At 38.7% G+C, this 24,023-nt stretch overlaps 2 protein-coding genes across 2 annotated transcripts; both read left to right on the top strand.

Annotated features, from left to right (window-relative positions):
- Positions 1–455: 455 nt before the first annotated feature.
- MONOS_8233 (putative Tubulin polyglutamylase TTLL13) lies at positions 456–7,391 on the top strand (the record flags this gene model as incomplete). Its single annotated transcript, XM_067878625.1, has 4 exons — positions 456–500; positions 608–659; positions 730–997; positions 1,073–7,391. The coding sequence occupies 4 exons, from the start codon at positions 456–458 to the stop codon at positions 7,389–7,391; spliced, it is 6,684 nt and encodes a 2,227-aa protein (XP_067719518.1).
- A 15,065-nt stretch (positions 7,392–22,456) lies between these two features.
- Positions 22,457–23,608, top strand: MONOS_16169 (uncharacterized protein; the record flags this gene model as incomplete). Its single annotated transcript, XM_067869083.1, has 1 exon — positions 22,457–23,608. One exon carries the CDS (start codon positions 22,457–22,459, stop codon positions 23,606–23,608), a length of 1,152 nt encoding a protein of 383 aa, XP_067719517.1.
- Positions 23,609–24,023: the final 415 nt, after the last annotated feature.

Raw genomic sequence — 24,023 nt, 5'->3', positions numbered from 1 at the left:
AAATTCAAACCCCATTCAAAACATGAATTTGCTTCTTTCGAATCTTTTTAAAACCTCAGAATCTGCATTTTCTTTACTTTTTTTTTCTTTTTCTTTCTTTCATTTTTTTTTCCCTGTTCAAAAGCCAAAGGGAAAAAAGGTTTATCATTCTCAACAAAATATTTTCATCCATTCCAATAAAAAAAATATATTTTATTAACAATTTTATTTTCCAATTTGTTTTTTAATTAAATTTCATATAATTTATGATTAATTTTTGATAATTGCATATTTTTGTGAATTTTTCAAAAATATTAGAATCTCTTCAAATTTAAATAAGAACGGCATTGCTATTGGATAATCAAAAACAAAATGACAACGCAAGCCTGAATGAAAGAGCAAACATATTCAAACATGAAAGAGCTTATGAAATAAAAAAGATAAAACAACCCAAAATAAATTTCATTTATAAATGAATGACTTCTTCTAGCGTTGACGTGGACCAGGAGCTTCGCGCCCAGGTAATAATGTAAATTATTTTGAATTAAAACTAGTGATGATTTTTTTAACTATAAAATGAAACATTTTTCTCTTTCAAATTAAATAAATGATAATTATCTTTTTTCAGGAACATTCACAAAAATCGAGAATTGAGCCTATAATTCAAGTTAATCTTACATGTATTTATTATTAATATAATTTTAAGAGCTAACTTACATGATTGTGCTTTGGAACTTGCCTTTTTAAAAGGTTGCCAATATCAAGTTCTTCGAGAAATCCTCAGAGAATTTCATTGGTTGGAGGTATCTGATGAAAAAGAATGGGATTTGTTTTGGACTGATACATCTGTTACTGCTGATAGGGTGAAGAGATTGAGAAGTTTTCAGAAGATAAATCATTTTCCGGGAATGTGTGAGATAACAAGAAAAGATTGTTTGGCAAGAAATATGAATCAAATGAAGAAACGCTTTCCAAATGAGTACAAATTTATTCCAAGAACATGGGTGCTCCCACACGAGTTTGTCTTTATTTAAACGTTTAATGTTTATTTTTTTTTTAAATTTGGTTTATTCACTGAAATTCAACGTTGTAGTTTTAATGAGCTTCAAGATTATCATTTATCAAAATTGAAAGAGCGAACATATATTGTCAAGCCTGATGCAAGTTGCCAAGGAAAAGGAATTTTTTTGACCCAAAAGCCCGAAATGCTTTCTCCTTCTGAAGATTGTGTTGTCCAACGCTATTTATTGCATCCCCATTTAATTCACGGACTTAAATATGACATACGAGTGTACGTTCTCGTCACAAGTTGTATGCCTTTGCGTGTCTTTCTCCATAAACTAGGCATTGTCCGTTTTTCAACTGAGAAATATAATCCTCCTTCTGAAGAGAACTTGGCTCATTCATTCATGCATCTCACGAACTATGCAGTGAACAGACGAAACAAAGAATTTGTGCAGAACGAATCGACCGACTCAGAAGGCGGGGGAGAGAGCAAGTGGAGCCACCGGGCGCTGATCAAGCACCTACGAGAGAAGGAGCACTGCGACACAGACAAGCTGTGGGAGGAGATTGGGCAGTGCTGTGTGAAGACGATCCTCCCCATTGCTGAGTTTCTGCTTCAAAGCTATTCCTTCTGCTTCCGCGGCGACAGCTCTGTGGGCAGGCAGTCGCAGTGCTTCGAGCTGTTGGGGTTTGATGTGATTCTCGATGATCGCCTGCACCCGCATGTGCTGGAGGTGAATCATTCGCCTTCATTCGCCACAGAATCTCCGTTGGACTACGAAGTGAAATTTCGAGTGATTGCCGACTCGCTCCGGCTGGTTGGCGTGTCGCTGCTGAACAGGGCGATTGGGATGAAGAACGAGAAGGACCAGCACTGGAAGAGACTGCTGAGGCCACACGGAACAAGCATTGCAGTGAAAAATAGCAGCAGCAACAGCAACAGCAGTGGTGGGGATAAAGGTGGTGAAAAAGGAGGAGGAAACGCGAGAACTGTATCTTCAACAAACTTGGCATCAACTGGGTCATCTGTATCATCGTCTTCAAATATGGCAAGCGTTTCATCATCATCATCTTCCTCTTCTTCTTCCTCTTCTTCTTCCGTATCACCCCTTAACGCTCCTTCCCTTCCCTTCCCTTCCTTCACCAGTCTGCTGAATGAGGCAGCCATTTCATCTGTTTGGCATCCGGGTGATGTTGGTGAGAACTGCTATTCGTCTCCACCTGCTGTGGCTGTGCCTTCTTTCAATGCAGCAACTGCAACGGTTGTCCATCCAGTTGCCTCAAGTCAGAATTCTGCTTCAAACACAGCTTCATCATCATCATCAGCATCATCATCGTTTTTTGCTTCTTCTTCTTCTTCTTCTTCTTTCTCTAATTCTTCTTCTTCTTCACCAAAGAATCAACATCCTCGCCTTCCTCATTCAGTTTCTTTATCTCCATCGAAATCTCGAAAAACACTTTCTTTTCTCAATCACACACAAACACATAGCTTGTCATCAGCATCTTCTCCGTCTTTGCCTCCTGTTTATAAACCTTCTCAGCACACGTCATTGTCTTCTTCTGCAAAATCTTCTTCTTCTTCTTCTTCTTCTTCACTGATATCTTCATCCTCATTAAATGTTGAACTTCCAGTACTACTTCCTCCTTCCTCTCTGTCTCCTTCTTCTTCCAATTCTATTGAAACCTTTTCATCATCATCTTCTTCTTCTTCTTCTTCTTCTTCTTCATCCTCTTCTTCTGCTTCACTTCCACTTTCTCCTTCAAACACACCTTCTTCTGATTTATCTCCACATTCATCAACACATTCATCTCCATCTACCAATCGCACGATTCCTCACCTAACAGCACAAAACATACAAACATCTCCTTTTCTGTCATCTTCACATCACCCTCCTTTCACTTCATCCTCTTCTTCTTCTTCCTCTTCCTCCTCCTCTTCCACTTCACATTCTTCTTCTGCTTTTCATCCAAAACAAGCTGTTCCACAAACTAACACTTCAACATTTGCTTCCACAATCCCCTTCTTTTATTCCCTCAACACATCAGCATCACCTTCTTCTCCTTCTTCTCCTTCTCAGTCATATGCTTCCTCTTCCTCTTCTTCCTCTTTCCCTTCTTCCTCTTCCTCTCCTTCTTCTTCCTCCTCCTCCTCTTCCCCCAAACATCCATTTTACACAAAAATCCCTCTGTTAGAGTGGGAAGAGACACACATGGGCGATTTCATCCGCATTTTCCCTTCTGATTCATTTCCAGACCCAGAAAACTATGTTCTTCCGGCTTCTTTGTTCTTTGCAGCGGAAACGAGGCTGACGAGGCAGAGAAGAGAGAATGCGAAGAAGAAGAGCGAGAAGGAAGAGATGGAGAGAGAAAGAACGAAACAGGACGAGGCGAAGAGAAAGAGGAGGAACAGGCAGTTTCTGAAGATGTCAAAGAGAAAGAAGAGGAAGAAGAATGTGAAAGAGGAGAAGGAAAAGGAGGAGAAAGAGAAAGAAGAAGACAAAATAGCAGAAGAAGATGAATGCGAAGAAGAAGAGGGGGAAGAAGAAGAAGAGGAAAAAGTTACAGTGGTGGAGGTTGAAGCAACTGAGGAGAAAGAAAAAGAAGACGATTTGAAACTTGTCGAAAATGGAAGTGAAGCTGCAACTGAAGTGATTGAGGAAGAGGAGGAAGAGGAGGAAGAAGAAGTGGAAGAAGAAACTAAAAAAGAGAAAGCGAAACAAAATGAACAGTCAACTCCAACTAAGCAAACATCAACATTGAAGCAAACAACCAATAAAAAAACTAATGAATCAAACATATTCAAGAAAAGTTCTTCAACACAAAAGTTATCATCATCTTCTTCTTCTTCTTCAACCAAAGCCTCTTCCTCCCATTCTCCTTCTTCCACATTCAGAACCATCCAAAAGCAACCGCCAAGCAAACGGGTCACATTTGCTTCGCTTTCACCCTCTTCTCATACAAATCTGAAGGACAGAAGCAGCAGCTGCAGTTTCAGTGATTCTTCGCCAAGTCCGAAGAAGAAGAAGAAGAAGAGCGGAAACAGGAGGATAATTGCACAGAAAGACAAAAAAGGAGGATGTTTGAAAGAACAGGGAAATGTTTGTGAGAGAAAGAAGGGAGCAATAAAAGAAAGAGGAAGCATAAACACCAATGGAACTCACAGTGAACCTCAAAGCAATCAGAAAATAAGCACAGTCGATATCAGCTTTGCTTTGCCTTTTCCTTCCTCCTCCACATCCTCCACCACCTCTTCTTCTTCTTCTTCGTATAGTTCCACACTGTCTGAATTGAAGCTGACTGAAGCAGATCTTCCTTCTCTCAATCGCGATCCTCTTGTCCTTTCCAATCAACCTCCTCTTCCTTATTCTCTAACTCTTACTCCTCCCCCCCTCTTTCCCATATCATCTTCAAAAGCTCCTGCTTTAATTAGCCTTCCTTCTGAAAACGTTGCTTTCCATTGCTCACAAACTGATCTACATTCAAGCAATTCTGCTCCAATTCTTGCTCCTGTCTCTACCCCTCCTCCGCCTCCTGCCCCTTCTTATTCTTCTTCTTCCTCATTTGTTTCGCCTTCTTTTCTGCCATCACATCCATTGCTCACTTCTGATCACAGCACTTCTGGTTTGTTATCTTCTACTTCTTCTTCACCTCATTCCACTTTATCTTTTCATTCATCTTCCTCTTCCTCTTCCTCTTCCTCTTCCTCTTTGTCTTCTCCTTCTCCTTCTCCCTCTCCCTCTCCTTCGTTGCATTCCTCAGACTCTCATCCTCTCCCTCCTCTCCGAAGCACAAACTCCTCTTCTGCCTCTTGTTTGCCTTGCATTGTACTCCTTCGCTCAAATCAGTCTGTTCCTTTTCATGATTCATCATCTTCATCATCCTCCTCTTCTTATATTTCATCGTCATCTTCTTCTTCATTATCTCCTTCATTATCTCCTGTGATGCCTTTATCATACACTTCTGCTTCATTCAATACTCATTCATTGTCTGCAAACAATTCACCAAAAGCTGCAAAGATCAAAGAGAACAAAACAACAAATAACCATTTTCACGCTTCTCCTTCACAACTGCTTCAAAAGCCTTATCATTTTGCTCCTGCAGCACTTTCGCCAAATCTCAATTCAACTTGTCTGTCCACTTCATCATCATCTTCCTCTTCTTCCTCTTCCTCCTCCTCATCATCATCATCGATTTATTGCTCAACATCTCCAACTCTTTCGTCCTCTTCCTCTTATTTCTCATCTCCAGATTCTCCATCCATTTTAGCTTCGCCTCGCTTTTCTTCAACAAAACCTGTTTCATCTCCTTCTCCATCACCAATGTTGACATCCAACTCAACTTTGCTTTTGAAATCTCCGATTTTCCTCCATTCCAATCTAAAACCACATTCATCTTCATCTTCTTCATCAACTTCTTCATCTTCTTCATCTTCATCTTCCATCTCCTCTTCCATTCAAGCCTCAAACTCTTCGCGTCAACAATCACATTTGCATCGGACACTTTCTGATCCTCTTTCTGAAATGGACATCAAAAAGCATCTGCCTCCAATGAATGCACTTGAAGACACTGCTGCTGGTGAGATTAGAAATCACAAAATGAAAAAGAGGCCAATTGAATCAAACAGACAAATTGACAGAAGAAGTGAAAATGAATCAGATGCTTCTGAAAGCGAAGACGAGTCTTATGATGAAGACGAGAATTGGCACAACTATCAAAGGAATTCAGAAACATCATCAACTTCTTCTGCTTCTTCTGCTTCTTCTGCTTCTTTTGCTTCTTCTATAGCTTCTTCTTCTACTTTGTCCAAACCGTTATTTTCCACTTCCTCGACTGGCAGTTCTCCTTATTCCTCATCCCCTATTCAGTCTCTTCTTACCACACCATCTCTTCCATCAGACACACCAACCAGCAAAGATATTCGCTGTGGACTGCACAATTGTGCTGATCCAACTCAAACAATGAAAATTGAAAACGAACAGTCAGAAAAATCACACAAATTCAATAAAGTTGGCGTCGGCTCAAAATTTCTTGAAACTCTTCATAATGCTCCACTTGTTATTTCTTCGGTTGCTCCTTGTAGAGACTCGGAAAAGCAAACAAAGCAATTTGAATTGATATCAAAAGAGGAAGAGGAAGATGAAGGCAACGAAGAAGCTGATGAAGGAGAAAAATCGATCGAGCACCAAGGAAATAAAGTTCATACAAAATCTTTTCTTTTTCCTTCAAATAAATCGACTTTGAGTAAAAATGGCATATCTACTGAACAATCAAAATCACCATTTACTTTATCATCATCATCATCTTCTTCTTCTTCTTCTTCTTCATCTTCTTCATCTTCTTCATCTTCTTCTTTACCACCAGCTTTCTCTTTAAAAAACCGAAATGTTGTGATTCCCACCCTTCGAATCACAAAGACATCCTCAACAACGCCAAAGACTGTTTCATCTGGTCAAACAATTTTTTCCCTTCCTTCAAGCAGAGATGACTCTTACACGACTGCAGATAACTCTTCAGCAGCATCCCCATTCTACTGCGAAGCATCAAAATCGGCGTATCCTTCTTCTTCTTCTTCTTCTTCATTGCTGTTTTTGACACCACCACTTACAGAGCGCTTGCCGAGAAAGAGTTACAATTACTTTGCCGAATGCTCAGTGCCAAGCGCGCTCTCTCAGAAACAGCATTATCCTTCAGTGCATTTCAACCCACAAAAATCGCATTTGTCAGTTAGCGACAAAAATGTTAAATCCGTGCCTAAAAAAAAAGTTTCCACGTTTTCGCATTTTACTTCGTTATCAAGTGATGCATCTTCCAGCGATTCTGTTTCCTTGCCTCCTTCTTCCCCAAGCTCCCGTTCTTCATTTAGCTCATCCCCGCCTTTTCAAAGACATTCGCTTTTCTCGCGTCTGAGCCCTTCTCTTTCCCCTTCACACGAGCAACCTGAGAATGAGATTTCAAACAGATTGAACAAAATATCATGCTCTTCCTTTTCTTCTGCTGCTGCATTATCCACATTTTCTTCTTTATCTCCTTTTTGCCTGGAGTCAATATCTCCGCCCACCTTTTCAGGGAAACTCTTTTCTCGAATTACTGAGGACGATTCTCAACATGGAAGTGAGAATAAGCAAAATCCAAAAGCAAAGTGCATTCCTTCTGACAATTCAGAACCATCCAATTTTCTTACACAGAGCTCAAATTTATCAGAGAGTATTTCAAGAAATGAGACATTAAATTCATTTCCTCATTACAGCAGTTCATCTTCAAAGAAGTGCGATAATCAACTCAATAGCAGTTTGATTAATCATCATGCTACAATTGTTGTAAAACAAAAGTTAATCCAATTAGAACAACCGAAAAGCGAAAATACAAATGTCAAAAAGTCAAAAATAGATGGAAAACAAGAAAGTTGAAGAAATGGTGAGACTGATGTTAAGCATTACATACGCAATGGGGGGTGGAATTTTTTTTCATTTATTAAGCAATAAAAAATATCCTTCCAACGTTTTATTGGACTAAATAATATTTTGTCAACCTCAAAAATTTGTTTGAACAATAATTTATATATCGTGCTATGAAAGAAGAAAAAGCTTATCATTAGATTGATGTAGCTGAAAATTTTCAGCCTATGAATCAATAAAAAATTCACGCAATGCCGATTTGAAGAGTATATTTTATATATTAAACAACAAAAAGAGAATTCTACTCTAATAAAATAAAATCTGTTAAAAAAAGTGACTGTTTCGAATTCGAATAATTTTTTTCTTCAGCTCACTAAGTTAAAAGAGAAAAAACTATCTGATTGCTTGAAGTGAGAGTTAATTTGTGTAATGATAAAAAACATGATTTTGAGGCAAATGGATTCATTGCTTGTACATCAGAATTTGCTTTATTTATTGATAAAAGAGATTATCATTGTGAAAAAAACGGTTAAAAAGAGGATCAGAGTGAAGTGAATCATTCTATTAAGAAATAAATTTTTCTAAAAAAGAAAAGAAAAGAAAAGAAAAGAAAAGAAAAGAAAAGAAAAGAAAAGAAAAGAAAAAGAAAATGAAAATGAAAAAGAAAAAGGAAAAAAAAATGAAAAAAGAAAAGTGACTCGAAATTTTTTCTATGAGAAATGAATAAAGACTAAAGATAACAATGTCAAAATATATTCTGAAAAGAAATTTGCAGCGAAACTTTCCATCTCAGGCCTCGGATGGATCTAATCTTCATCTTCTTCAATTTCAGGAAGAATATCATCCGCATCTGGGATTTCTTCTTCAACCATTTCTTCAATAATATCATTTTCCTCTTCAATCAATTCATCAGGTTCGTGAAGAATCAACTCTTTTATTACATCTTCAAACTGAAGCTTCAAAGAACTTTTAGCCAAAAACATTTCAATCTAATCTGTGAGAAATCTTATTCTCATTCCGAGCTGAGGAAAAATCTTCCTTTATTGTTTTCATAACTTTTCAATTGCGTTTGTACAAGCCTTATTCTCTTTATTGATGAATTCCTGCTTACGGCAGACTGTTTCGCGTGAATAACCAAACGTTCTCATCCATCGGAAAATTTTCCATTCGTCAGAATATTACTTTGTTCCAATTCTGATATGATCCAGAATTATTGATATTTGTGTGCCTTTAGTTCTATACGGTAAGAGAATCATAAATCTATAACTTGCTCCTCCACCTTCTAAAATTTCTTCTCTTCCAAAAATCAAAATCAACTTCTTCTTTCTTCATTAATGGCGTTTCCTTCTCCTGACTTTTTCTTATATCACCACAATCTTCACCTTCCATCCAATTTTGTCCTTGTTTCTGCTCCAATTTCAAATGAAGCAGCATTTCAAAGAACAAGCACAATTTGAAATTGTTTTTCTATTCACAATCAATAACAATGAAAAAGTTTCAATTTTGTCTTTTTTACAAGAGATATAGAAACACAAGAAGAGTAACTCCAATGAGGTTTTTCAAATTTTCGAATACTTTTCCTCTATGAACGGAACTTTTGAATTTTATTAATCTTGAACAAATCCAATATGCGTATCCATTCCCATTCTGCTCGTTTTTTCAATTTTGTGAATTCTGCATATTGGTGAAATCTTATCTCACAGAACAGTGAAATAGCAATGCCATGCGTTCTCCTCATCATTAAATTGTGAGATTCCTCAATGAAATTGCCTATCTTTCAGGATCAAATTTTGTTCATTTATGCAAAAAAGACAATTATTTTTTTTTAAATTATGATAAATTTTAATGTCAAGAAATTTTCATAAAAAGTTATTTTTTCAGTTTCTGAAATCATTCTGTAACATGAAATGACATTTTTTTTCATCATAGAAGAGATAATTTAATTTGAATGGTTTTTGAACGTTCTGTGAAAATATAGGGTCAACTTTTTAATGGGACTTTTTCCCTTATTGGCACTTTTTTTGTTTTTGACTGCCAACTTTCAACAAACGTTGATTGGCTTTCAGTACTTCAAAAAACCTTTTTTACAAGTTTAACACAATTTATTTACAGTTTGTTTTTTAATTTTTGCTTATTACACATTGAGAAATTACGTTTTTTTGTTAAATTTGAACGGACTTTTACCAGCCAACTAGGCAACGTCCAAGAAATTGGATACATGTTTTGAATAGCAAATACTATTATCTAACTACTTTTAAATTCTTTTTTTTCATAAACACTTTTTTCTTGTTTTTTTCACATTTCATTTTTTTAACAATATTCTAACATAAAACCGATTATTTCTTTGTTCATATAATGAAATGAAAAAAATAAAAATTTGATATGAAAAACAAATAGTCTAATAATAAAGTGTTGGAAAAATGAAACATTAATTTTTTCTATTTATCTGAAACGGACAAATGGCGCTAACTTAAAATAATCGATGACCAAGTTTTTGTAAAAAAGTTAAGTTCTTGACAAATAGAAAAAATTAATGTTTCATTTTTCCAACACTTTATTATTAGACTATTTGTTTTTCATATCAAATTTTTATTTTTTTCATTTCATTATATGAACAAAGAAATAATCGGTTTTATGTTAGAATATTGTTAAAAAAATGAAATGTGAAAAAAACAAGAAAAAAGTGTTTATGAAAAAAAAGAATTTAAAAGTAGTTAGATAATAGTATTTGCTATTCAAAACATGTATCCAATTTCTTGGACGTTGCCTAGTTGGCTGGTAAAAGTCCGTTCAAATTTAACAAAAAAACGTAATTTCTCAATGTGTAATAAGCAAAAATTAAAAAACAAACTGTAAATAAATTGTGTTAAACTTGTAAAAAAGGTTTTTTGAAGTACTGAAAGCCAATCAACGTTTGTTGAAAGTTGGCAGTCAAAAACAAAAAAAGTGCCAATAAGGGAAAAAGTCCCATTAAAAAGTTGACCCTAGTTAGTGTTAATAATGGTGGAAACTTTCAATAACTGTGGACAGTGGCATTTTCTCAACAACTGTTGATAGTTGTATTTTGACAATTAACACAATTATTCCCTCATTGAATACAAACTTATAAGACATACAGAAATGAAACAACTTGCTCCCAAGAATGAAGAAAAATACATTTTTAATTTTCGGAGAAATTCGGAGAAATATGATAAGTCAAGTTTCTCCGAAAATTGAAAATAATAATTATTATATTTCATTGTGTTGGATGGGTGATTGAAACAATTCATAAAAGTTCATATTCATTGAGGGAATTATTGGGCTAATTATCAAAAAGCAACTTTTGACAGTTGTTGAGAAAATGCCACTGTCCACAGTTATTGAAAGTGTCCACCATTATTAACACTAACTATACCACAATTCGGAGTTTAGACATTTTTTTCATCTTATGATGAAAAACACGTATCAACCAAAAATCGTTACAATTAGAAAAAAATTTCCCCTTTAAATAACGAAACAAACAAAATATGGGGGAAAATATAATCAAAACTATTTCTTTAAAATCAAGTGATTTTTTTTTTTTTTATTTTATCTTTTAAAATCTAATGTTTACCAAGGGAAAAAAATATTTATTTTTCAATCAGACTATTTTATTCATACCTCAAAAGTCATCAAGTGCCTTAAGACTTTCAAACAAATCAACAATAAATCAAAAAAAAATCAAAAATCATTCGAAGACTTTTCCTCCTGAAATAAAAATTATAATCTATTATCCAAATAAATTCAAAAAGACTATTTCAAACAAGAAATAAATAAGGAGAAAAAGAAGAAAAAGAAAAGCTACAGCACTGGGTTTTTCCAGGCGGTCACCCATCCAAGTACTAACCCAGCGTTGGCCGCTTAACTTCGGAGGTCTGAAGGGATCCGGTGCGTATGACCAACTATGGCCGTAGCTCACACATACTCCCTCAAACTTCCCTTTTATAATCTTCCCCATCTTCCCCGTCTATCCTTCTTTTTCTTTTTTTCTCTTTTCTTTCTTTCTTTTTCAATACTTTTCCCATCATCACAATAACTTTCCCAATCATCATCTTTTTCTTTTCTTCTTTCTCTTCATTTTCAACTTTAGCTTTCTTCCTCACTTTCAAAAATTCATTCATTCATGCACTTCCTCTTTCTGACTTTTTGACTTTCTTTCTATCTCAACCTCAATCTCAATCTCTCTCTTTCTCTAACTCTGCATTAAAAGACAATGCAGAAAAGGAAAGCAGCTGATCGATAACCAACAGAAAATGCAGCTGAAGAATTTGAAGAAAAAGTGTCAGACACTTTGCACATCTCTTATCTCATTCGGTGAATGATGCACGCATCTGCAAGCAGATAGATAAATAGATGCTTTCCATCGTCTCTTTCTGCACACATGCCTGGCTCTGACCAGGCGCCCTCAACGTATTGCATCAGAGACATCATCTTCATTTATTTTTTGTTAAAAGCAAAAACAGCCATGCTTTGAGAATCTTGTTCGTTTCAACCTGCTTCATCCTTCTTTTGCTTTTGACTGAATGAATTTCTCCGAATGCAGCTCATCTTGCTTGATATTGCAATTATATCCACACTTTCAATCGTATGCACCACAGGAACGAAGCCAGCCAGTTTAATGTTAACACGTTATTCATTGTTCTCTTTCTTTGTCGAAAGAAACACAGACGCACATAACTGCAAGTATTCCATTTTCTACTGCTTTTTGAAGTCTGTCTGAAATGGTCAATGCCAAGATTGATTGAAAAAGAAAAACAGATAAACAGAAAGACAGACCTGCAAACAACATGATAAGAGGCACAGAAGGGAAGTAGATGGAGAAATAAATTCTTCATCTCTCTTTTCCACATTCAAATGACTTTAAATAATAATGTTCAATGCTCAATATAATGCTGATAGAGTCGCCATATCAGGAATCTGTTTGAAGAAGGTTCGCAGACAATCATATTTTCCTTCTCATCAACCAATAAAAATCTGAGTGTTCTGAAATCGCCAAAGGGAGCGAAAAGAAACAAGGCAGTCAACAAATACTGATACTGAAGAAGAAAAGTAATCGACAACGACTGTAGAATAGTAACAATAAATAAGATAAATATCTTTCATTAACTTAGGAAGAATAAATGTTGATGAAATCGGAATTATGATAATCTCATGCTTCAATATCCTTTGTTCATTCAAACATTCGTTTCGGTTCATTCCTGATGCACCCCCTGATGTATTACGGCAGAGCCCTTGCCACTGTCTTGCTTATCGATATTCCTTCCTCTTTGCACATGTTATATGCATGTCCAAAACTCTGAGACAAGCTATGTGAGCAATCTTTCTCTTCAACATGAACATAAATTTCATCCTTTTTGCTTTGGAAGGTTTCCTTTCAAAACATGCATCTCACTGCATTCCCGTTTGTAACAAAATGGCTTCCTTGTCCAGATTAATTTTTTTGAGCACCAATTGCTATTAGCTCATTGAAGCCGTTCATCCATCTAAAGATAGACTAACTGGCCCATCTGTCTGCTCTTCTCCATCAGCGCCAACAGTATATGTATTGAAACTGTATTTGATGATGAAGGCGATCAAAAGATTGAAGCATCTTCCGTTGAAGAAACTCAGTTGCTGTCAAACCACTTGGCTGCAGAATATGAAATAAGACAATCGAACTGAAATATTACTTCCAAAGCAATCGCACAATAGCAAAATGCTCTCCTATTCAAAGACACAAACCTATTCATAGAAAATCAATAAATAAATCAGACAAACTGCATTTTCCTTCAGTTATTGAAACAAATTGTTTTTGTCTTCGGCAACTGATTCATATCACAAAGAATGGAATTGACCTTTAAAAAATATTCAATTTGCTCACATTTGTCCGTTTAATTGGAAAACATTGCTTTCACGAATATCTTCTTTTGTTGAACATCAAACATGCAATGTTTAATGCTCATTTCTGAAAGCAGATTTTCATTCAAAAATAAAGAAAAAGAAAGAAAAATATATCAAAAAAGATACTCTTCAGAAAATATTCCATATACAAACTTGTTCATTTTTGTCCAGTCTCAATTTCCAGAATTCCCCTTTCTTTCGTGCAGAACAACAAACAAACAAAAATGGCTTTTGTTTTCCAATAACTTCCACTTCCACAAGCAGATCCTTCCACGAGTACCTCAAAATACACAATGTAAACAGCATTACAAAAGCGGTGTTTGTTTCCTTGGCAGATTCAGATACATGAAAAATCGTATGAAATACAATTCCTGCTGAAGCAGGGGATGTGCCAGAAATACAGAAACAAGGACATTGATAGAAAGAATGGCTTGAAATTGTCACAAAACACTAGAACATCTGCAAGTGTATGTTAGCTTCAGAAACTCATATTTATGTGATTGAGGAAATAATTAAGGGCCAAATATTGAAAACAAAAATTCTTGTTTTTGCTTCAGAAAAGCAGAGACACTGGAATTTTCCTCATGTTGCATTTTATAAATGCTTTGTTCTTTGCATGAAGAAGCAAAGGAATCGACTCATCGAAAAGCGTCACTCTTTCTTGCATATTTCATTTATTCTGCTATTCTTCCATCCTCCGATAATTTCACTGCGTCAGGATCATCTCCCGAAATTCTATCCACATTTGATGAACGCATATTTTCGGATGTCATGCAGTATTTCAACTGAAAGAGACGTGTGCGAAAAACAAAATGCCAATTGGTTTTTATGATAACTTTTCAATTCGTTCGTTTCAGTTGAAGAACCCCACCCAAAACAGCAAGTGCGCGAATTCAAGGCTATGTTCCACAAAGTCTTGCATATATGTTTCTTTTCAACCTTTTTTTTTGTTTCTTTTTGAACTGTGTTATTGAAATGAGAAACTGATAATGCAAAGAATTGGGAGATCTGCTTATCTCTTCAGTCCGCTCTGCGATCATTTGTGAAAAATGGAATACCCAATTTATTGTGCTATTTGGCATGAAGTCCATTTTGAGATCATGTTTCTTTCAAAAAAAGAATCATTGAATAGATCAAAAACTCCCATATGGACGAGAAAAAAGGATTCCTGAGGGAAAAGAAGACGTTTTATCCCTTTGCAGAATGGGCCCACATCCACAAAAAATATTGATGTTTGTCCTATTAATTATTTCGATTGTGAGTTGCAGTGCAGCGGGTGATCAGGAGCAGTTTGTGGGAATAAAACATGAAAAAGCAGAAACAAGAGCAGAAAAAGGAAAAGTGAGGAGATCCAAGAACCAGCCATGTTTGCTCAGAAATGAAATTGCGAGTGAGTTGCACACAAAATATAAGGAAGGAGGAGATGAGACAAAAGAGATGCACACGAGCGTTTCTGAATGGATTTATGGATTTGGCAACAGCAAAGAGGCAAAAGGACAGAGCCAAAGAAATGAAAAGCAAAAAAAGGGAAATTCGCAACAAAATGGAAATTTATATTCACTTTGCACAATAGGTTGTTTTCAGAGCCATTTTCTTCTTCTGAATTCCACACTTCTTCTGTTGTCTATTCAGCTGAATTCTCCAGGAGAAGAGGCAATGGTCTCAATTGGAGGAAAATCTGTTTTATTTTTTGAAGACTGCGAGATTTGTCATGTTGCCGAGTCAAAGAGATCTCCGATCGAGCTGCACGCTGGGTCAGCAAGCTTTGTGAATATATCGCTTATTATTGAAGGGCAAACGCCACTCTTCCATTCTCTTGCCTTTTCGCCAAACGATATTTCTGTTGGCAGAACCAGAGCTGTGTCAATGAGCCACTCAACATTTTCGTCTGTGTTGCTTTCACCAACCCCATTTTTGTGCAATGGGCCTTTATCGAGCATCTTGTTATTCAAGTGTGCTTTCTCAAACATCACCAAAGCTTCACCAGCAAAATCATCAAGAGGATCTGAGAATGATTGTTTCACAAAAATTGATAGCTGCTCATTTGTTTCCGTGGAGGATGCGATTTATGGGGGAGTTGTGGATTCGATGTATTGCCCTCTGTCTTCGCTTCTTTCTGTGAATAATTCATATATCAGGTGCAATCGTCTGAGATTCACAGAAAATGAAGGAAGGAGACAGATGGGAAGGCAAGTGCTCGGAAATGGATCACACACATTTGAGAGCTGCGAGTGGAGCGGCTGCAATGCCACAAACGGAGCAGCAATATATTTGTATGATCAGCCTCAAGCATCTCTGAACATTTCGAATTGTATTTTCGACAAATGCACAGGAAACGAATCATTCGGTGGAGCTATTTCTACATGCAATATCTTAGGTTTAGTAATTGAAAGAAGCAATTTCACAGAATGCAAAATAGAAAAGGAAAGGGGAGGTGCAATTTATGCTGTTGTTGTGTCAACATTTTCGAGATTATTTTCTTTGCATTTCTTGAAATGCATTTGTGAAGGACACGGAGCAGGATTCTTTTTTGACAAGTTCAACATCAGTAGGGGAAATGATTCAACCTCTGGAGCAATAGTGGAATGCACTTTTGACGGTAATGATGCAGGAAGAGGGTGGGGTGGAGCCTTTCGAATTGATTATTCACCAAAAGGTTTCTCTGTAAGATCCTGCAATTATTTGAGATGTGTTGGAGGAAAGGCTGGAGGAGCAATAACAATGGAACAACTTGAGTTTCATGATCAGAATCCAAGTTTGATATGGTTCTGTATGTTTCATGAATGCTTCACAAGAACCGCTGAACTTGATGATTATAAGGGTCATGATGCTTATTTTTATGATCCTTTATCCAAACGACTTTTTCAGACACCATTTGTTGAGTCATACACAACAAATATAAAACAGTATCGAGTCACTTACAACAATAATAGCTGGAATTATCCTGATGAATGGATTCCAAATGGGATTCATATCAACCCATGCTTCATTGGAGTTACAGGCAATGATAATGAAGATATTTGTGGATTGGAGGAAAGGCTGCCATGTAAGACACTTTTTCACTCAGTTGAGAAAAGCAACAGACAATGTTCATACGGAATTGTATTATTGGAAGGGAATCACATTTCTGAAAGGGAAAGTCTAAACATTGGGGAAAAAGAGATATTGCTCAAGGGAACAGGCAGAAACCGCACTGTTCTTCACTCTTCTGGAATTGCATCTCCAGATCCTTTGCTGTTTTCTGTGTCAACGGGCTCACTTTTGTTGGAGTCATTCACCATCCTGCACAACCATCAGTCGCCCTCGATGCGAATACTGGTGATGATCTCGTCGGAGGGGGAGTGTGGGTTGGATGATATGTGTGTGTATTCTCCTGAGTCGCAAACTCAAGTCGAGTTTGAGTGCTCGATGTTTGAGGTTGATCTGGGGCGTTTCTGGGTGAGAAACAGCCGGATTGAGAGATTCAAACTGTCTTCGGTGCTAATTGCTGATAAGCTGCACTCAGCATCAACAATGGTGCCATTTGGGAATGTGACATTTGGTTGGATTGAGAGGGTATCAGGAGGAGGAAGTGTTGTGAACATGAAGATTGGGGATGGGGAAGGGGTTCGTGTGGAGAATGTGAGTGTGAATAACTGTTCGAGCGTGGGAGGAGATGGAGGTGGGATGAGGATAGAGATAGGAGATGGAGGATGGATGAGGCTTGGGGAAGAGAGGAGTGGAACAGAGATTTGCGGGTGTCTGGCAGAGGATGGGAGAGGCGGGGGGATAGCAGTGGTGATGGAGAATGCATTCTCATCGATGGTGCTGGAGAATGTTGTGTTCAGAGAGAACAGAGCCGTTTCAGGGAGAAATGTGTTTGTGATATCCCCGGATCTGGGGGTGAGTGTGACGAGGGAATCATTCAAGTTCTTTTCAGGAGAAGCACCATTTGGTGCAGAAGATGCAGCTGGGGTGGAAGTGGAGGCTCCTTTGGTGGTAATTCCGCTGGTGTATTATCTGATGGAGAGGGAGGGGAATGTGAGTGTTGGAAGTGGTGGTGTGGATGTGGATGTGTGTGGGTTTGGAGCGTATCCATGCCGGACAGTGGGATATGGGGTGAGGCATCGGCAGCAGGAAGGAGGAGTGAGGCAGGTTGTGGTGCTTTCACCGTTCAAGCTGGAGGAGAGCATTGTAATGGGAGAGGATGCAGGGTGCATTGTTGGCGGGGTGGAGGAGAAAACTGTTGTGGAGGTTGTTGGAGATGGGAGAGGGAGGGGAGGAGTGATTGAGCTGAGGCGAATAGCGATTGTGAAGGAGATGAAGTTTGCAGTGGGAGGAGAGCTCCAGGGAAATGAAAGGTGTGTGGTGTACGTGAACAGCATAGGAGCGAATGTTTCTGTTCAAGATTGCATGTTTGTTGGGAAAGAGGTGGGGAATGAGATTGGATATCGGATAATGTGTTTGGAGAGTGGGAAATGTTCAATCACTCGAGTGAGTGTTGAGGATGTGAGGTTCAGCGGGGTGGAAATTGTAGAGTGTTTTGGGGAGCAATCTGTTTTGAGCATTGTGAATATGAAAACGAGGAATGCGGGAGGAGCTTTTGGAAAGGGGCTGATCTCAGGAGAAAGGATGCTGGGTGTGGAGATGAACAGCTCAGATTTTGTGTGTGGGGATGAATGCTTTGGAGGGATGGTGAGCGTGGTGCATGTGAAGAGAGCAGAAATGAAGAACTGCACAGGAGTTGGGATTGGGAAGGGAGAAGGGGATGGGGCAGTGGTGAGAGGAGTTGTATCCAGTGGGGAAGCGCTGATGATTGAGGGAGGTGAGATGAGCGGAGAGTGTGGAAGAGGGAATGGAGGAGGTGTTGGAGCTGTTTTGGAGGATGGAGGGAGAATGGAGTTGGGGATGGATTGGGGAGTTCGGATGAAGAACTGCAAAGCGCTTGGAAGAGAAGAAGGGAAAGGGTTTGGTGGAGGTGTGTATATTGATGTGAGAGAAGGGGCAAGTTGGTTTGTGTTGAAAGGGATTGAGTTTGAGGGATGTGTTGCAGAAGCATCAGGAGGAGAAGTGTTTGTGAAGGCAATGGAGCTGAAAGGTGTTATTACGAGGGATTCAGTGGGATTAGTAGTCGAAATGATAGGGGAGACGAAGTGGACTGGTGTGGAGGAGGCCGACAGCATGTTGTTCATTCCTCTGTGCATCTATCTCCTTCCCACACCAGAAGAAGTATATGTGAGCAACGCTGAAGCATCCGATCACTCACATTGTGGAATTGTCCAATTCCCTTGTTTGACAATGAAACACTTCCTCACAAGACAAACAGGAGAAAAGAAAGTTGTTGTGAATGGAATGATATTGATGAGTGATGAATTGGCCTTTACTGGACAGAAACATGAAATCAGAGGAAATGATGATCAGAGTGGTTGGACAGTTTCTGATACAACCACAGAAACAAACACAGCAATGGTGACAGTTGGAGTGGAAACAGTGCTTTCAGCACTTATCTTCTCTCTTCCATCTTCTCTTCCTCTTCACCAGACTTTCATTTCATCTTCGTCACAACTGACTCTGTCTCATTGCTCTATTTCTCTTCAAGATCCTTCATCAGAATTAGCATGCCTGTTCTTATCTGTTGATTCTGGTTCGTTGGTTATTGATTTCTTCTCTGCTTCGTCAATCATCTTGAGCACAATTCCATTGATCTCACTGTCTGGAAGTGGGACAAATGCGGAGTTAATGATCACCACATGGTCGAACATGGCTAACTGCACTTTCACAGAAATCGAAAGAGCAGCTGGAAGTGGAGGGTGTGTGAGCATTTGCAACAGCCATGATGATAATGCAAACACACAAATAAATATTGAAGAGTGTGTTTTTGATGGATGCTCTGTGTTGGATGATGGAAGCAGAGGAGGGGCTATCAATGCCCAGTTGAAAGGAAACATTCAAATGAATATTGTTTCATGCACATTCACAGGATGTTCAGCACCAGCTGGAGAAGAAGGGAAAAGTGGGTTTGGCGGAGGGATGGCGCTGAAGTTGATTGATGGCGATTCTTCATTTGTGGTCTCATCTCCTGTTTTTGATACAGACAAGCCAAATGCTGCGAGATATGGAAATAATCTGTTTGTTGAATCATCCAACTTGACAAAGAGCATCACAAACACCTCACTTCCATTTGTGTCTGAGCATCTGGCTGATATTTCGTTGGATTCATTGAGCGGCTTTGATGGAGATGATGGGACAAATGCCATCCCACTGATCTATTTCTGGCGAACATTTGGCTCAGAGATCGTTGTTGGGGGTGATGGAAAAGATGTGTGCATTTGTGGACTTTCAGATTATCCTTGCCTGTCAATCGACCATTCATTAACGAGATTGCCTGAAGGAAACGAAAGGAATATCAAGATCAATGGAAAAGGAATTCTTCAAAAGAGTGTTGATATCAGTGGGGTGACGATAAAATCGGAAGATAACGATGTGTGCTCTTTGGAATGTCACTCTTCAATTGAAGGAACAGAAGGAGCAGCAATGAAGATTTGTGGAATAACCAATTTTGAATTGATCAAGTTTGTGATTCCTTCATCATTCACAAGTGGAGTGAATTATTTGATGCATGTTGAATCAAGCGAGGGATTGTTGACTGTGAAAGACTGCTCATTCACAAAAAATGAAGAAAGCAATGAGGGAGAGATAATGAATTATGGGCTGATCAAAGCAGATGGAGGAACAGTGGTGTTGGAATTGGTGACAATTCAATCACTCGGCTTTTCACATGATGTTGTTTCTGTGTTATCAACAACGATTTTAAGAATCAAAAACATTACGATGAAGAATGTTGAGCTGGAAGGAGCAAGCGGATTGAAAATATCAAAGAGTTCAAGAAGAGAGAAAAATGAAGTTGAACAAGATGTTCTCATTGAATGGAGTTCATTCGAAGAAGTCACTCAGAACACAACAGATGATATTCCCATCATTCGAAATGCCAATGATGATGAGCCATTGAAAATGGTGATTCGAAACACAACGATGAAGAAGTGTGGTGGAACGAGGTGTGGAAAGGGAGGAGGGATGTTTTGCATGTTGAATGAAGGAAGAAGCTTCGACTGCTCGTTTTGCACGATTTCTGAGTGTTTCTGCTCCACCACAGGAAGAGGTGGGTGGCTGTTTCTGGAGTGTTGCTCAGTGGCTGAGAAGCCTCTGAGCTTTGTGCTGTCGAATCTCACCTTCAAAGACAACACTGCATTGAGAGGGAGAGATGTGTATGTTCGATGCCACTCAATCGAAACACAGATAGTTGATGAGCAATTCTTGCTGGATTTCAGAGCACCTTTTGTGAAGGAGCTGGCGATGTGGGGCTGTTCAACAGACTCGTTTGAGGGGGAAGAGGATCTGCTGCTGAGGGTTGTGAAATACCAGAGCGAGACGATATTTGTGTCGGCTTGTGCAGAGAATCACTCTGATTTCAATTCCTGTGGAGAATTGCATGGGCCGTGTGAGTCATTGAACGTGGGAGTGAAGCACATCATCCCGTCGTCGTACTCGCAGCTGTTGATATCAAAGGAAACAGCGATGAGAGGGAAATGCAGCATTCACGATGTTGTTGTCCATCCTCTGGAATCTCCTCCAGCTGCTTTGGTGCATCTGAGCTTTGCAATTGTTAATGATGCAGGAGGTGTTATCACAACATCAGGGAAAGTTCGGATTGAGAGTGTGAAATTGGACTTTGGCCAGTCGTTTTCATTTTCAGGCAGTTCTGTTGTTCATGAAACAAGTGGCCAACTTTCCCTTTCATTTGTTGATTTTTCATCCGTTGAAGGGTCAAACAGCATTCAGCCTGTTGTTCTCAACTCATCGTTGCTGAGCATTGAAAGTGGAATTCTTCATGTTGATAACTGCTCAGTGTCACTCCTTTCATTCAAGAAGCCTTCATTTCTGTTGAGCGGAGATGAGATTTCGTTGACGAATGTGAAACTGGAAGAGATTGAATCAACAGCAGATGTGTTTGAGATTGGCAGTTGTGGAATAATGTCCATTAATGGAGTATCTGCGGATGGAGTGAAGCTGTCAGATGGTTGCATCATTGCGATTGGCAGTTCATCTTCAGGAACAATTTCTGTTGGAAGCTCGTCATTCGACAACTGCTCAAGGAATTCAGAAGGAGCTTCTATTCTTTCGGCTTCTTCAACCTCTGCATGTATTTCGTTCACAAATGGTTCCTGCTCAAATTGCATTTCCTTATCGGATAAAGGGAGCATGTTGAAGGTGAATGATGCGACGAATTTTTCGATGGATTTGAGTCGATTTATTGGAACGTTAACAAAAGAAAGTGAAATTGCAATTGCAAATGCTTTTGAAGAAATATGTGAATGGAATGGATCTCTCGTGCATTCTGAAAGCTCCAATTTGCAGGTGAATGAAATTACAATCGAGAATTCATCGAAAGGTGGGGTATCGATTAAAGGGGAAAGGCTGTTATTGAGATGGGAATGTTGGCAAATAACAATCCATTCATCGAAAAATACCCTTCTCTTCGTCGAAACATCATCTGTTCAGATTCTGCCTCACTAACCATTTCGAGCTTGAAAGGCGGAGATGGATTGAAGGATAACTCATCGCTTTGGATTTTGAATGATGGATGCACACTTGGAGGAATAGCAGGAGAAAGACCATCGTCTTTCTTCATTCCCAGACTGGAAGAGGTTTCTGTGAATGAAAGTGGAAGCAAGATTTTTGTCCAATTCAAGGGATCTCTTTTTGTGCCGTGTGACTTGTCGTTCAGACTTGTGTATAAAACAGGGGATGTGGAGCTGGTTGAGACATATCGTTTTGAGGAAGACAGTTTCATATCAGAAAATGAAGTGATTGGAAGAGTTCCATCAGAAAATATTTCATTGGCTTCAGATGAAACAGAGGTGTCAGTGATGATTTTGTTTGGAAAGTCATTGGCTTCCACTTCACCACAGATACTGAAGAACAGTGAGCCCAAAGGAAATGGAGATGAAAGGATTGTTGAAGGAGGAAAAGAGGGGAAATCGATATGGCCAATCATTGTGATTATTATGGCAATAATTCTCATAATTGTTCTCATTGGATTTATTTTGTTTGTTATCCGATGGAAGAAGGCAAAGAATGAGAACAACGATTTGAGAGAAATTGTGAATGATAACATCAGAAAAGATCCGAAGGCATTTGAGATGGTGACGATGGAGATGTCACCGGAGGAGCAGTGGAGGAGAGCGGAGAGAGAAGCTGAAAAGAAGAATGAAGAAAGGATCAAGAAGAGGGTGTATGACAAGACGATGGAACATTCAGAGTCATCAGAGCATTTGTTGAGTGAGAGCGGATCAACAGAATATATCCTAGGAAGAGATTCAGACAAGATTCCAGAATGGATGTTGGAAAAGGTTGAAGAAGAGGAAATTAGAAAGCAGGCTCCATCACCATCCATTTCATCCACTTCAACCACAGACACTTCAGACACAGAATCCACATTTGTTCGTGGAGAGGATCTGTGTCCAACCACTTCATCCATGTCAAATCTGGTGGATGCGATGGCCTGTTCATCGCCGCATGAAAAGCTGATTGTGGATCTGAGAGATTCGTTGTTTATGTTGTTGCATGGAAGGAATAAGACAAAGGAAATGGCAATTGGCACTCTGCAGGAGAGGGAGCAGACAGCTGCCCAAATTCTATTTTGGGTTGCGAATCTTGCTCTTCACTCGTTTGATGAAATGGAGAACAAGCTTCAGTCACTTGCCAATTTGAGTCCGCTCATTGTGCTGTTCTCAGAGCATATGGTGATCTGCATTGCCCTCCACTCTGACTGCTCTTCTTCAGATTCAGACTCATCCTCAATATCTTCATCAACAGTTGTGACATCAACCAGTGAGGATGATGATGAAAGAGATTCTCTGCCCTCATCAGCGTTTGAAGATGAAGAAGATAACAGGAATGAGTGTTTGAGGTGGAAGGCACCTGAATTGCTGAATAGAACAAAGAAGCATGCGACGAAGAAGACAGTTGTGTTCTCGATTGGGATGATGTTGTGGGAGTGTCTGACACTCAAAGTTCCGTTTGGGGAGTATGAGGGGGAGGTGGCAGGGCAGAAGATAGTGAATGGGGAAAGGCCGTGTGGAGGGGAGAGTGAGGCAAGTGGGATGCATGAGTTGGTGAAGGGATGCTGGAGGGCAGAACGAGGGGAAAGGGTGACGTTGATGTGGGTGAAGCGGGAATTGTTTGGGCATTTCCCAGGAGAAGCAGCGGCGATGACGATGACGGATGCAATTTTATATGAGGAGAGCAAAGACAACATCTCGAGCTGCGAGAGTCTTGTGGAATATTTTTAAAGAAGCAGATGAGGAAATATCCAGAAAAGGAATTCAAAACAAATTGTGAATCTGCTTCTGAAAGATTGAAAATTCGAAAACAATGCAGGTGGAAGAAAATTAAAAGAGAACAATCTTTTTTCTTTGGAGATAATGGACAGCATGAGAATGGATTGAAATGTGCACTTATGCTCACTGGGGAAAATAATTGAAAATTTTGTCTTTTTCTGTTTTGTTTGCTGAAATTTTGATTCAGTTAATTTCAATAAAATGGTGATGGATTTTGAAAAGGATCATTGGATTCAATGAAGAGTTTGATGAAATTGCAAAATGAATGAATTTTCTTTTTCAAGTAATGTTTGTATTTTTTTAGTGAAAATACTCTTTCAATGAGAGAGTGTTGTGTTGATGGATGCAATGAACGATTTAAAAGAAT

The sequence above is a fragment of the Monocercomonoides exilis genome, assembly GCF_001643675.1.
Source record: "Monocercomonoides exilis strain PA203 chromosome Unknown scaffold61-464226, whole genome shotgun sequence".
NCBI classification, from domain to species: Eukaryota; Preaxostyla; order Oxymonadida; family Polymastigidae; genus Monocercomonoides; species Monocercomonoides exilis.
Note: the sequence above shows the minus strand (reverse complement) of the source record. Positions and strands in the feature narration are given on the sequence as shown.